The 14,505-nt window shown below is 37.7% G+C and overlaps 1 protein-coding gene across 1 annotated transcript; it reads right to left on the bottom strand.

Annotated features, from left to right (window-relative positions):
* Positions 1 to 7,184: 7,184 nt before the first annotated feature.
* Positions 7,185 to 10,407, bottom strand: LOC110452313. Its single transcript, XM_021500750.1, has 2 exons — positions 10,271 to 10,407; positions 7,185 to 8,458 (listed from the first exon to the last, which is right to left on the bottom strand). The coding sequence occupies exons 1-2, from the start codon at positions 10,284 to 10,286 to the stop codon at positions 7,185 to 7,187; spliced, it is 1,290 nt and encodes a 429-aa protein (XP_021356425.1). The 5' UTR covers positions 10,287 to 10,407.
* Positions 10,408 to 14,505: the final 4,098 nt, after the last annotated feature.

Here is a 14,505-nt window from a genome sequence, read left to right on the forward strand (position 1 = left end):
CAGCTATAATTTGAAAGTAAATGCGCATCGAAATCCGGATATTAATCTGTAACTAGAAACGTGTATTCATTATATGACCAAGGAAAGGCATCGTAGTCGAACATAATAAACCAGCCAACTCCAATCCGGTTGTCCCACTAGTCAGTCGGTGATTCTGGGTTCGTTTATCAGTTATTAGTAAACAATAATGTACCAGCCATCCCATATCGCAAGGACTCTGTTTATCCAAACTGCCGCACATTTTAAGGACCTCATACTTAATTATCCAATTAAAATCGCTGTACTTCAATATTCATTTAAGTATCATAATTGTGAATATGCATGTATATCACAATCGTTAATCAGAACCCGAGCAGTCATTTAAGGATCAAAATGTACAAAAGGGAGGCATGGAATCTTTAAGAAATGTTGGAACGGAATTGTATATACCATACAAAATGTTAGAAAGTTGGCCATCCCAGGTGCGGAGCAGTCTACGAAAAGTTTGGTAGTCCTCTATCTTTCTGTACTCCTTTGGCAGACTGTTCCACACCCGGGCCACCTCAAATCTAAACGATTTCTTACCATACATTGTGGTATTCACCCTTGGAATCTTCAGAGTGTCCTCTCTTTTAAAATTATATAAAACATTTCTTTGTTCAATAAGATCATGTAAAAATGATGGTGAAGTGCTATTTATAATCTTGAAAGTTTCTATGGCCATATTTTTTAAACCAGCAACATGTAAAGAATCAAGCTTGTTTCTTTTCAATATTTCTAAAACTGATGACGTGTAGTCATTTTCAATAAAACGTAGAGCCCTCTCTTGGATCTTCTCCATCTTTCTCGTGTTTGTCAGGTTACAAAAGTGCCAAGCCAAAGGACAGTAGTTAAAATTAGATAGGATAAAAGACTTAAAAATAGTAATCTTTCCTTTCTTTGTAAGATGAGTACCTAATCTCTTTAACTCTGCTAATTGATTGGATGTATTTCTACATAAACGAGAGATATGTACATCAAATTTAAGAAGGAAATCAATATCTAAACCTAACAGCTTGACACAGTCTTGACAGAAAATCTCTACCCGAGCAATGCTAAAAGATGATATTGCTTCATAGGTTTTCTTTTCAACACCAATAGCCTGGAATTTACCTAGATTGGCCTCCACACCATTGGCGTCTTTGAATCCCGTATGTATCCTTAAATTGAATCCCATATTACCCATATATTTTGTTTGTTTATCGTCTTGGTACAATAACGAGCGATGAATTCGGCGACAAAACGTAGACCATGCTACATTTCGCTCCACAATAACTCATATAGTTTCCATTTCATATGAGAGTTATGAAATGAGTCTAAGAATTGTTCAATTTAGCGAGCCTCTGGCGAGCTCAAATAAATAATTCGTGACGCGTTTCATAAATCTTATATAAAATGAAAACGAGTGTAAGATCAATTTTATCACATAACCAAGATTTCTGGCATTTATTCGTGTAAAACGATAATTTTTATGCAACCTTGAAATGTAAACAACCGCCATTTTGACTCCAGTACGTTAGCCTGTGACGTCATGTACTTGTCCTAGGCGTGACGTCACAATTGAAACAATTGAACCTCACAACCAATCACAGGGCTGATAGGTCATATTACAAGGGTAAATACACAAAATTATGACATGGTTATATATACTGGATAACACAGAACATTATGTGATAAATAGAGGATCTTACATGAGTGTCCATGTCATATTGAATTTATTAAACGAGTTCAGTAATTTGATATGACACGAGCCCTTAAGCGAGTTTCATATCAAATTATTGAACGAGTTTAATAAATTCAATATGACATGGACACGAGTGTAAGATTCTATTTATCACATAACAATCATTATTTGAAAAAATCTTTAAACACAACTATGCATTATCTGCTGCTCTATATAGGTCAAAACCAAAGTACTCCGATCATAGTATTGCCGTTTCGCGCAATGTAAAGAAGTTCCATATTTGTTTATTTAAATTATTATGAACAGATTTGAATGCAATGAAAGTAACAATGACAAAAATAAACATTTCCAATTCATTTAAAAGCTGAGAAATTTAAATTAATCAGAAAAAATGCACTTTATAAAGTTTACAATTGTGTGACGTCACCCCTCATATGTCGTGAGCCTACTGAGAGTCGCTGTCACTTTCAATGATGGCTTTTCGGATACGTTTTCGTGGTGGTTCTGATTGAACACCTTGGTTAATATTAATGTCAATGTTCACTCCACTAACCGGACCACTGAAAATTGGTTCAAATCCGCCACTTATCTCTATCATCGATGATGAAGATGACGATTTTGTGAACCACGTGGAAATAGGCCTACTTGACGGCGTTGACATGTTGGCAGGTGAGAGAACGGATTTTCCGGAGCTCAGGATCCGTGAAATCTGCTTATGTTGATCTATGTTGATATGGCCAAGGTTGTTTATTGATGAAATGTTCTTGTGTCCTGAAATTTGCATAATTTGGATGGGGAGAACATTACTGTCATTGAGTTTTTGAACGAGATATTTCCGAGCACTGTGATTTTACAGATGTTTTTCAGTTTCGATTCCCGACAACTTGATTATTCTTTGCATCATGGTGCACAATTTATTGACTCCTACTAGCTGTTTCTTGAACCAAATTGGAGTATTAGGTTATGATATTTGTTTGGTTGCTGCCTAAAAAGGATCAGATGGGGCACCGTAGCCAGTCGGGCGTTTTTCACGGTAAAGTTTATAAATTGTCACAGGGCACCTGTCAGGGTTTTCAAAATTTGCCCACAGTTTCGATTTAAGAGCTCTTATATCGCGAGGATTTTCTCCGGTTCTTGTTTTTGTTTGGCGTTCAGTAAATTCCAGAAATTCGTGCCCATCCCCATCTTTTCTCAGAGTTACGTCACCCCAACACATGTCCCTATGTTCTGCGGAGACCCGGAGACCAAAATGAACGGTATTATAAAACCACAAAGTTTGTAGTAAATTGTCGGGTGTGTTTTAACCTAGTTGACCAGAATTCCACAGCATGTCTATTTCAGTGTCATTTATTGGATCACTTCTGTGTGCTAAATTGCCTTTTCCCTCGCGTTTCAACTGACGCTGTTTACTTTTCATAACCTCGCGCACTTGTGCAAACATACCGCTGCTAACAATTGTGTGACCGTAGTTGTTGCGACGTAATTGCCGATCAAAACTTGCCATCATCCCCCGTCAACTGGTTGGTTCATATTCAGAACCATCCGTTTTCCTGATACCAATAAAACATCTACACAGCAAAGGACACAGTTCGATTACTGGGTAATCGTGGATTTGTCTACTTTCATTGACTTCAGGCAACTTGAAAAATTGATACAAAAGTTTCACATCGTAGAATGTTTTGCTTCGAGTGTTTTTGTTAGATTGGTTGAGGATAAAATTTCCCACTTCATCTTCATTTACGGTAACAAATCTGTTTGTTTTGGGATTGTCAGCCCCAGGTCCAGCATCAAAGTTTGTCGTCTGCTCTGGTCGCTGTTCTGACCGGGCATGTGTAACAGTGACCTTCTCAATACGATCTCGTTCAAGTGCAACTTTAAAATCAATTCCAGAAACTTCTACACTTAACAATGTTGCAAAACCTCTTGGAACAATATTCTTTACAGTACCTGTTCCTTTGTTGTCAATTGTAACAGTGTCTACTCAGCCATTTTTGTTACTACAGTGTAGTAAATAAAAGTAGTGGCGCAGGAATATGTTCCCACGGTTTTGACTAATCACAGCAACTTTAGGTTTTATTACACGTGTGTAATACCATATTTATGACATGGCCGTATGACATAGTAAAATGGGCCAGTTATGTGATAAAATAAAATATGTTTTGCTTTTACTAACAAATATACTTGACATAAGCTCTTAATGTAATGCTAAAAAACAGCGACAAACGTCTGGTTGACACTTCAGTCTAACCACGTCTATAGCGCCGACCGGTTCGGGTACCCAGCCTTGTCGCAATTGACTTTTAGTTCTCATACAACAGCAAAACATTATTATCTTATAACAGTTTTACCAAAGCACATGCATGGTCTTCATCAACTAAGTGATGTTCACTGCTGACTGTCACATGATCTTTGATGGTCATGTGACAGAATGTTTCGGTTAAACACCCGAGGGAGTTTGATCCACTCGGTTAAATGATGACTGTCGCTACTTTATTCTTCAGCTTCTGTTACTTTGCATTTGATTTAGTGCTCCTCCGACACAATCACTCTAGGTGTTGATTCCTTTCCCTAAAGATAGTGATGTTAAGAAATTTGCTACTTTTCACGTGCTACATTTATATATGACCCTAAACGCTTGAAATGTCTCTGACCAGTTTTTTACGTTTTTATTGAGAGGTTTATGGTTTAGTGCATTTTTACGTCCAGCGTTTAGCACATATTTGACCAAAAATGTGTGGAAGATCATATAACGATTGGCAGATCCAGGCTTTGGCTTTTTGCGCGGGAATGCTATAACACAGGAAAGATCGTACGCTACCAACATCGCTTGTCCCCAATATTGATGGAAATAAACATTCATCATAGTTGCTTAATACAAACGGTCTAAAGGGTGTATGATTTCGTTGGATTTTGCTGAGCCAAGTCTTGTTGGGTACAGTGTACGATATAAGGTACAATCTATGATATAAGGGACAGTGTATGATATAAGGTACAATATATGATATAGGGGACAGTGTATGATATGGGGTACAATCTATGATATATGGGACAGTGTATGATATAAGGTACAATATATGATATAGGGGACAGTGTATGATATAGGGTACAATATATGATATAGGAGACAGTGTACGGTATAGAGCACAATCTATGATATAGGGGATAGTGTACGATATAAGGTACAATCTATGATATAGGGGACAGTGTCATTATAAGTTACAATCTATGATATAGGGTATAATCTATGATATAAGGGGCCAATGTACGATATAGGGTAAACTATATGATATAGGGGACAGTGTCATTATAAGTTACAATCTATGATATAGGGTATAATCTATGATATAGGGTCCAATGTACGATATAAGGTACAATATATGATATAGGGGACAGTGTACGACAGGGGTTTGTTACAAATGTCTGAAATACACATTGTTGGTCAGTGCAGTGTAACACACGATATTTTTGATAAATTGCATGAGCGTTAAAATTGTTTCCATTGTCGGCATTGGTGATTTCAACCGATGTACATTTTGTACGATATTGCAGACCTTGGTCTTGTTTTTGTTGTAATAAAAGTATTTTTTATTTTATTTTTTATTTTGCACATAAATTTACAATGACATTATCAAATCTCACAATGCCTAGCGATATTTCAGCAGCCGTCATGTTTATGTACATTGGATATTGTAGTTCCGGTCAGTGTTGTATTAATACGCTGAGAATTATGTCTCGTGCTGCATGGTAATTAAAGTCCCATCAACGACACAGCTTTCAAAGAGGCTTAATAGTGACAATGCCATGCAAATGTAAATATTATATGATAAAGGGGAAAGTGTACGATATAGGGTGTACGTACCATCTATGATATATGTGATAATCTATGATATAGGATACAATCTATGATATAGGGTACAATCTATGATATAGGTATAATCTATGAAATAGGGCACAATATATGATTTAGGGGACAGTGTACGATATACGGTACAATATATAATATAGGGGATAGTGTACGATATAGGGTACAATCTATGATATAGGGCACAATCTATGATATATGGCACAATCTATGATAAAGGGTACAATCTATGATATAGGGTATATGTACAATCTACGATATTGGGTTCAATCTATGATATAGTGTTCAATCTATGATATAGGGTACGATCTATGATATAGGGTACAATCTATGATATAGGGTACAATCTATGATATAGGGCACAATCTATGATATAGTGTTCAATCTATGATATAGGGTACAATCTATGATATAGGGTACAATCTATGATATAGGGTACGATCTATGATATAGGGTACAATCTATGATAGTACCCCTGTAATGGTTGTGGCCACGCTCCGAAAAACCATTGTGTACCTAAAACTGCGCCAAAACCTAGCCCACTAGCATCTGTATAAAAATGTAAGTGACAGGAAGACTCCCAGATGTCAGGTAGAAATATGGAAACACCATTGTAAGAATGGATGAATTCCTGCCATGCCCTTATATCCGCTCTAGCCTCTTTGTTGAGTCGGATATGATGATGAGGTTTGGTTAAACCTTTGGTTAGATCTATCAACCGTCTTAAAAAGGGGCGACCCGGACAGACTACAGAACAAGCAAAATTGAGCAAACCAATCAATGACTGAAGTTCCTGTAGGGTAACTTTTTGCTTTTGACAGAATTGTGCCAAAAGAAGGTGTATCTTTTCTAGTTTATCCCTAGGGAGCCTAGCCTCCATCTGAATACTATCAAGTTCGATACCCAGAAATGTGATAGTTGTACAGGGTGTAACCGTTTTACTATGTTTGATTGGAATACCTGATTTTTGGCATAATTGTAAAAACTTGTCTAAATCTGTTTGGCATTTTGTTGATTTTTTTGGTGCTATAAAGAGGAAATCATCTAAAACGTGAACAATGCCTGCTGCCTGTAATTTTGTTTCCAAGATCCAATGGAGTGCTGTGCTGAATGTCTCAAAAAGACGACATGATATGGAACAACCCATTGGTAAGGTTTTGTCATGATAAAAATATTCCCCAATTTTCATGCCTAATAAACTGTAGTCTTCAGGATGTATAGGTAAAATACGAAATGCATTTTCAATGTCTGTTTTCGCTAGCAGTGCCCCCTTACCAAAATATTTGATCAGGCCAATCGCATCTGAAATGGTTTGGTATTTGACAGAGACATCTTCAGGGGCAATATTGTCATTAATCGAAAGACCTTGCGGAAAAGAGAGGTGATGGATTAATCGAAATGCATTTGGTTCTTTTTTAGGGACGATGCCTAATGGGGAAATTTGTAAGTTTGAAAATGGGGGGCTCATAAACGGACCTGCAATTCTGCCGGCCTTAAGTTCTTGTTCAAGTTTTTGTATCAGCACTGTTGAATTATCTCGTGCTGATCTTAAATTGTCCGACTCCCTATATTGTCGTAAACCCTTGTATTGTAACCGAAAACCATATTTAAAACCATGTTCTAGAAATTGAACTTGAATTGTATTGTACCCTTCCCCCCACTGAAGTCAGCTCCCTTCCTACATTGTTGAGGACCATGCTGTCCTCCACATTTTGAGCATGCATGGAGGAACTTGCAGTTGGACCCTCTCGAGCATATTCCAGTTTTGAGGAAATCCCAACATTTTCCTTTTTGGAACATGTTGGGGTTGTTAGCAGGAAAGGGCTGTTGAGCTGTGTGTTGTGAAGCCTTTTGGACAGACTTTAATCCGATACCCAGTGCCTGCATATAGAGCTCGTTATTGAGCTCATCCCATGGCATGGCTTGGTTGACCTGAAGCCATTTTCGGAAATTATTATCGTAAAACATAGCGGCAGCAAAACCCGACCGTCTGGACAATGTTTGGATTGTGTCAGCATATTTCAAAAGACTGACAGTTTGAGTGGGGTGTGCCTGAACATAAACCGAAACGAAAATGTGGAAGGCTTGGACCCATTGTTCAGTGGTTTTAATTTGGATTTTTTTTGTATTGGGTACCAAAGATAGGTTGTTTCCCTGAACTTGAAGCTGGAATTGATCAGGGTGCGATTTGGTGGAGAGCAATGCCCCAAATTCCACAAATTCATTGCACATAATTTTGGCTTTAATTTTGGAATCTAAGTGCACGTCCAGAGGTCGGGAAATGCTACTGTAAGCAGGAGTATGGGGTAAACATGTATCTGTACCTGTAAAACCTGCAACTGCATTTTGGATGGGTGACTGGAGACTGTAGGGGTCCAGGACTGGTGGAGTTGTTTGTAGGGAAGTAGACGGCAGTAGTTGTCTGGTTGGTAGATTGGAGGCAGTAGGTGTTGCTAAAACAGATGGCTGCAAGGGCCTGGTTGAGGATTGTTGTGCGAAGGCTGCAGTAGCAGAATGAGGTAATGTCACCCATGAGGCCGGCATATTTGTAGCCTGTGACTGATTGGTAGAGGAGGATTGCTCCAAACCTGCTGTGGTACCCGAATGTGTAGGTAGGGGCATAGTTGGGGCTGTCATATTTGATGGCTGTGGCCCTTGTGGAGTGAAAGTTACACCCTTCTCCATCATGAGCCGCAGTACCTCTGCAGCTATGTCGCTGGTAGAAGGGAATGCAGGGGCCGGCCGGACAGCTGCATCATTCTGTGTTTGTTCCCCCTCAGTCTGCGTAGGAAGTGCAGGTTCAACCCCTGAAGGGTTTTGTCGTCGCCGTGTAGAGACGACCCTATGGTTTATAGCCGCCCTTCGCCTAGAACGGCGTATAGGGCCCATGGAACCTGGAATAGTAAACGTAGAAGGCAAGCTATGTTCCCATAAAATACATATGTGAAATCACAATAAATAATTGAAAACAAGAATCAGAATCCTGCACAACCTGAACCAGAAAGTGTTCAATGAGGTAGTAACCCATGTACACCTCTGACGCACAGCTGTTCAACCGGATACCTGACTATGTGAATTTCCACCGGACACCAGGTACTGCCCAACCCACAGTTGCTCAACCGGACACAAGGTCCTGCACAACACACACAGTTGTTAAACCGGACATAAGGTCCTGCACAACCTACAGTTGCTAAACCGGAACACGCTCCTGCACAACTAGCAATGCATAGTTGTTCAACCGGACGCATGATCCTGCACAACCGACACGTTTCCATTGGAAACCTGATACTGCACAAGACTTATTGTTCAAATGGATACTACATCTGGTAAAATGATTTATGCCAGACAATTTATCAGGATATCAAATCCTGCACAGTGTACAAAATTGTACCCAATGTCGATGATATTAATGTAATTAGAGCCATAACGATTCACTGTGATGTATAATGTTATATATATATTACTAAACCATGAAAATAAAACGAATTTTACTATGGTTACCCACCCTTTATATCATAAAAAGGATCAGAGTTATCAATAATATTCATTAATATAACCGAAATACTCTACAGAAGTACCGAGCCTGAGAGATTGCAACACTATAGCCTAAATGAGCCAGACAGATGCGACTATATACGTGTAGATACAATGTATCTATAAGACAACAACCCAGTTTTTGACTTGATAATGGGACAAACGAACCAAACCCGTCTGTTACCCTGACCCAGGAACACTTATGCTATAGTAGAAAACGAAACCGAATTAATTATAAACAACTTCACGTCAACTGTCACTTCGTATGGGATAAATGTACAAATGAAGTGGATACAGCCATTAATAATTAAATGAAACGTCGCATAACTGGCGGCATATGAAAACAAACCACCGTAATCAACTAATGTCGCGAAACGACTTATTTAGACGAGGAAGCGGTTAGCTGGAATGGGGTCATCCCAGGTGCAAACAGCTGGGCGGATGTAAACAAACCTCGCGCAAGCGCAACGCTATATCATAGTGCCATAGTATAACTAACCTTATAAGGAAATGTCACGAGGTTCATTCTTATCCCTGTCAGCCATTCGTATGCCCTGAAGCACCGCCCCACGTACAGAGTATTTATACTTGCGTAGCCCTGCGCGGGAAAGATGGACGCCATCTTTGTTGAGACAGTCGAATGCAGCAGTTTTCAACCCTTTGTGACGCCAATAAAAACAATCCTCAGATTCCTCACACAAACGTTTGATCTCACTGTTTACTGCATCGACACTTCTGTTGTACGTTTCAACCGCTATAGATCTGGTTTTAGCCCGATAAAAAAGTTGCATGACTCCAACTTCCCGAACAGAATAACCTACCCTCAGCCACTGTGCGATAGAACGGAAATCCCTAGCCAGACGTCCCTGTACCTCCGTAAAATTAACTGAATCCAAGTCGTTGCCTCCTATTTGTAATAGAACTACTTTTGGTTTGATATCCACGATGGATTGTGACATGGTTGATAAAATGTCGTGTACCAGACCACCCCCTCGACCAACACAGTGGACGTGGACCAAATCGCTATCAAAACCCAAATTTGTCCATGAACCAGTAAGGTCAGCTTCTAAACGTTGCACAAAACTGTGCCCTAGAACAAGTACTTTAGTTTGATCCATTTTACGTTCAAAAGTGGATTAAAAAATTATTGTACTTTAAACAACAAAACTGACCTTGACCAGTGTCCATCTTTGTGGTTGTAGGCGATGTCTGCAGCGGCTGTAGTAAGCTGATGCTGCGTAATCAGTTTATATAACCAGATCAATGCGCGTGACCTTTTCACCTCCTGACCCACAACCCCCTCCACTGTTTACAAACTTTGCGTAGGGACTATTTATATACTGAACACATAACATCAAGTGAATCAATCGATAACCGCATGTATAAAATTTATTAAAATTGTATTTTAATTGTTTATTATGGAGCAAAAATTGTAAAAAATACAACGAAGGCCAAAAAGAAAAACATTGAGGACAATATTGTAAGAATGACTGAGGTTCTGGTTGACAATATCTTTGTTGATTTCAGTGGTAAGATTTTCCAGCAGACACCAGGCATTCCCATGGGAACACACTGTGCCCCTCTACTGGCCGATTTGTTTCTGTATTCATATGAAACTAAATTTATTAATGAAATTATCAGGACTGGTAACAAAAACCTATCCAAGTCCTTCAATTTCACATTCATATGTATCGACGATGTGCTGTCTTTCAATAACAAGAAAAGCATGAATTGGCCACATTGATCGTATATTCCGTCTTTGCGTATTGCAGAGTTATCTTCTTTTTGGAGCAGGTATTGATTGTTACGTAACTTGTTTGTGAGAGTAACGTCATAAATTTTTGAGAAAACGACGCAATTTTCTCACACAAACAAAAATGACGTAACAATCAATACATGCTCCCAAGAGAAGATAATTCTGCAATACGCAAAGACGGAATATCCTCCAGACAGAGCTTACACCAAGGACACAACAGATGCATCTACCTCAACCGCATTTCTCGATCTTTACTTACAACATGATCAAGAAGGACGGCTGACTATCAAGCTGTTCGATAAGCGGGACGATTTCGACTTTCTGATCGTGAACTTTCTTGACAGGAAACGTCCCTATTTCCCCTACATAAGGTATTTACATGTAGCAGTTAATTCGGTAATAAAGAGCTAGCTCCGAATATCACGTAGAACACAGGGTTTCCAAATATGCACGTTGATGAAGACGGTCGAATTTTTTGGTCGCCATCGAGATCTCACAGAGAAATATGCTATATCTATGCGTGACATGAACGTCGATATTTTTAATTATCCTCATAAGAGTGCCTTGCGGTTTTGGATTCGGCTTATGTGACCATGGCTTGTGTCATCAATGAAGCAAAATACGCTTACCCTTCCGGAACATCTGGTCATCCTGTTATTCTTTAAGGTAGCCATGTCAATCTTTCCTTTGTTCATATTTTGACCTAGTTTTATAGATTTGGAGAACGAATTATTGTTTCGTTGACACTTTGGTATTCTCTTGTTATGTCTTGTTGCCTTGTCTATTGTACAATACCAATTTGAAAGGTGATCAAAGGAAATTCGGCAAGTCCTTTGTTGACAGCAGAAAAATAATTCCATATCAACTTTCTAGCAATTAGGGAACAGAACCGTGTTGTAGCTCGATGATCTACGATTCAAACTTATTTTTATTTCTAAACATAAAATGTATTTGTTTCAAAATACATTTGTTTCATATATATTTTATCTTGCCACATGCAGATATATAATCTTTCAACTGATGCCTGCAGTTTTTTCAATCGCGATTATTATGACAACTGGTTTGAGAACCGCTAAACCGTCTCATCATGGTTTGATTATTGTCAAATCGATCATGGCAATTTTTTAACCTCTATTCTAATCAACGTATAATATTAAAGAATTTGTAAGCTTTCGGTAGATAATCAGTCCATTTGGACACCGCTGGCTCCTCGTTAACACAGGCCATTGTGATGCATCAAACCATATAATGGTGTATATGGTCTCAATGCTGTAATTAACGCATCGGCTTCCAAGTGATGCATTGCTGTTTTGGTCGTAATAGAGTTCGATCTATTTCTAGAGTTTTCTTTTTTTCTCTCTCCAAAAATCGTGTCCTCTCGTTGTATATTGTACTGATTCATTGATAAAACGAGTTTAAATTAGGACAAACTAATATCTCCATCAACAAGAACAAAGTTTCATACAAATTGTGTTTGGTTTTATGGCTTTTGGTTTTTGCTTTTATTTTTATTTTATTCTCCAAATCGATTCCTAAAGGCAAACTCCATGTAATGAACCTCAATATTACAGAGTTGAGAGTAATAATTTATCTTACGTAGTACACCTGTGATGGTGTGTGTTAGAGTTAAGGGGGTATACTGCCATAAACTGTATAGCTGTTTTTTGTTTGTGCATGAAGAATGAGAACTGTTGAAATAATCGATTTTTTTAATATTTATTTTATCTTATTTTATTTCTATTTATTTCTTATCTTAAAGTGTAAGTTCTCTTTTACTTTTGATTCATATATGTATTCTAACTAATGCAGTAATCAATTTTCTAACCGTTATGATTCTCATTCGTTTAAGACTTCTTGATTAAACAGAATATAAGTAGACTTTTCTGTTGTATCAGCCACCTCAATGATACGACACTTCATGTGTCCCTGTCTACTTTGAAATTAATATTTTAATAAATGAAGTAAGGAAATGATATATTTTGTGTTTTTCTGATGGAGTTTTAATGACTTGCCTTTTGTGTTTTTCTGATGGAGTTTTAATGACTTGCCTTTTGTGTTTGGCCTCATTGGTTCATTGTGTTGTCTTTCCTATTATTTAGGTGTCTCGTCGGTAAGTGGTAATATTTCCCCCTTTTATTGTGGCGTTTTCTAGGTTCCTGATGCTGTTTTTCCATTTGTCTGCTTGGTTCTTGGAGTTGTCCTCCCTTTTTTGTTGGTGTCTCGTGGGTTCATAGTAATGTCTTTTCTTTTGGTTTTGGTGGCTTATCCTCAGTAACTCGTGTTGTCTGTTCCGAGTTTATCCTCGCGTATTGGTATTGAGATGAATGGGTTTTTTTCTGTTTTATTGAATATATATTTATGATTTTGAGTTTATTATTCCTGATGCAGACAATGGTTTGAACTACCTTTCCAATGTGTCGCCACTGTAGTTAACCCCCATTTGACAAGTAATGTTGATATCTAATTCGTATTTCGTGGCGTATGTCGTGGAAACTGGACGCGTGGCTTTCGCGGTATCATAGAGGATTACCGTGTGAAAAAGATGACCTGTGGTGACTGTTTGCGAAGAAGATAATCAAAAATGGATTGGAATTGTCGAATTGATTCTCATTGATATTCGAAGAAAGGTTTGTCAAAAATCAATTACATTGTAGGGAGATAACAACGAATATTAGTTTGCATTTTTTTTTTTTGTTCAAACAAAGCTTCTTTTTTTTCAGTTTATCTTCAAAATGTATTCATCGGAGAGATTTTACCTTTTTCTATGCTTCGATAGTATTTTTTAAACGTGGATTTAAAAGTGATTTAGATTAAAAGCTACATCAAACATCCCTCAAAGCTATTTGCTGCTATGTACACGTATACCATGCACGGTGATATGTGGCCCATTAGGTTTTTTTAACTTTGGAGAAGTTCTGTTGAATATTGTATAGTCGCAAGCAATTCCAACTCTTCTACGTCCAAATTCTAACAGTCTTGGTTTAACTACAGATAGTGTTAATAAAGGAAGTATTTCAATCAGTTAGTTTTGATCTATTACTGATGTAGATGATACAAACATAGAAAATAAAACGTTATTTAGGGTAACACCGATAATACATTGAAATGAATTAAAATAAAAACATCCGAAATAATAGACATCCTTTTGTTTGTAGGTACAGTTTCTCGACACGACAGAATAAGTCATCAGATGTTAAAGATTACAGCTCAAACAGTATCCCGTATCTAAACCGCTCGAAATGATATTTAATTGTCCTCTATCATCCGGTGTATATTAATCTATATTTAAAATTGCCACAGTAATAACACTATTAAAAAAGTACTAAGCATTCTCCCTCTAATTGTAGACCGATATTATTTCTTTTGACAGCAGAAAGTGTTTTGAAAAGTCTATAGTTAGACATTCCGGTGTATATTCATCTATATTAAAAATTGCCACAGTAATACCACTGTTAAAAAAAGTACTAAGCATTCTCCCTCTAATTATAGACCGATATTGTTACTTTTGACAGCAGGAAATGTTCTGGGAAAGACTATATTTAAACATGTACATGTACATTTTTTAAGTAAATACTTATATTTTATCGAAAACCTGTTGTACAAGTACCAGTCCGGTAGTATGTCAAAATATGGTACTGTTTATCAATTAAT

Source organism: Mizuhopecten yessoensis, unplaced genomic scaffold, assembly GCF_002113885.1.
Source record: "Mizuhopecten yessoensis strain PY_sf001 unplaced genomic scaffold, ASM211388v2 scaffold6595, whole genome shotgun sequence".
In the NCBI taxonomy this organism is placed as follows: domain Eukaryota; kingdom Metazoa; phylum Mollusca; class Bivalvia; order Pectinida; family Pectinidae; genus Mizuhopecten; species Mizuhopecten yessoensis.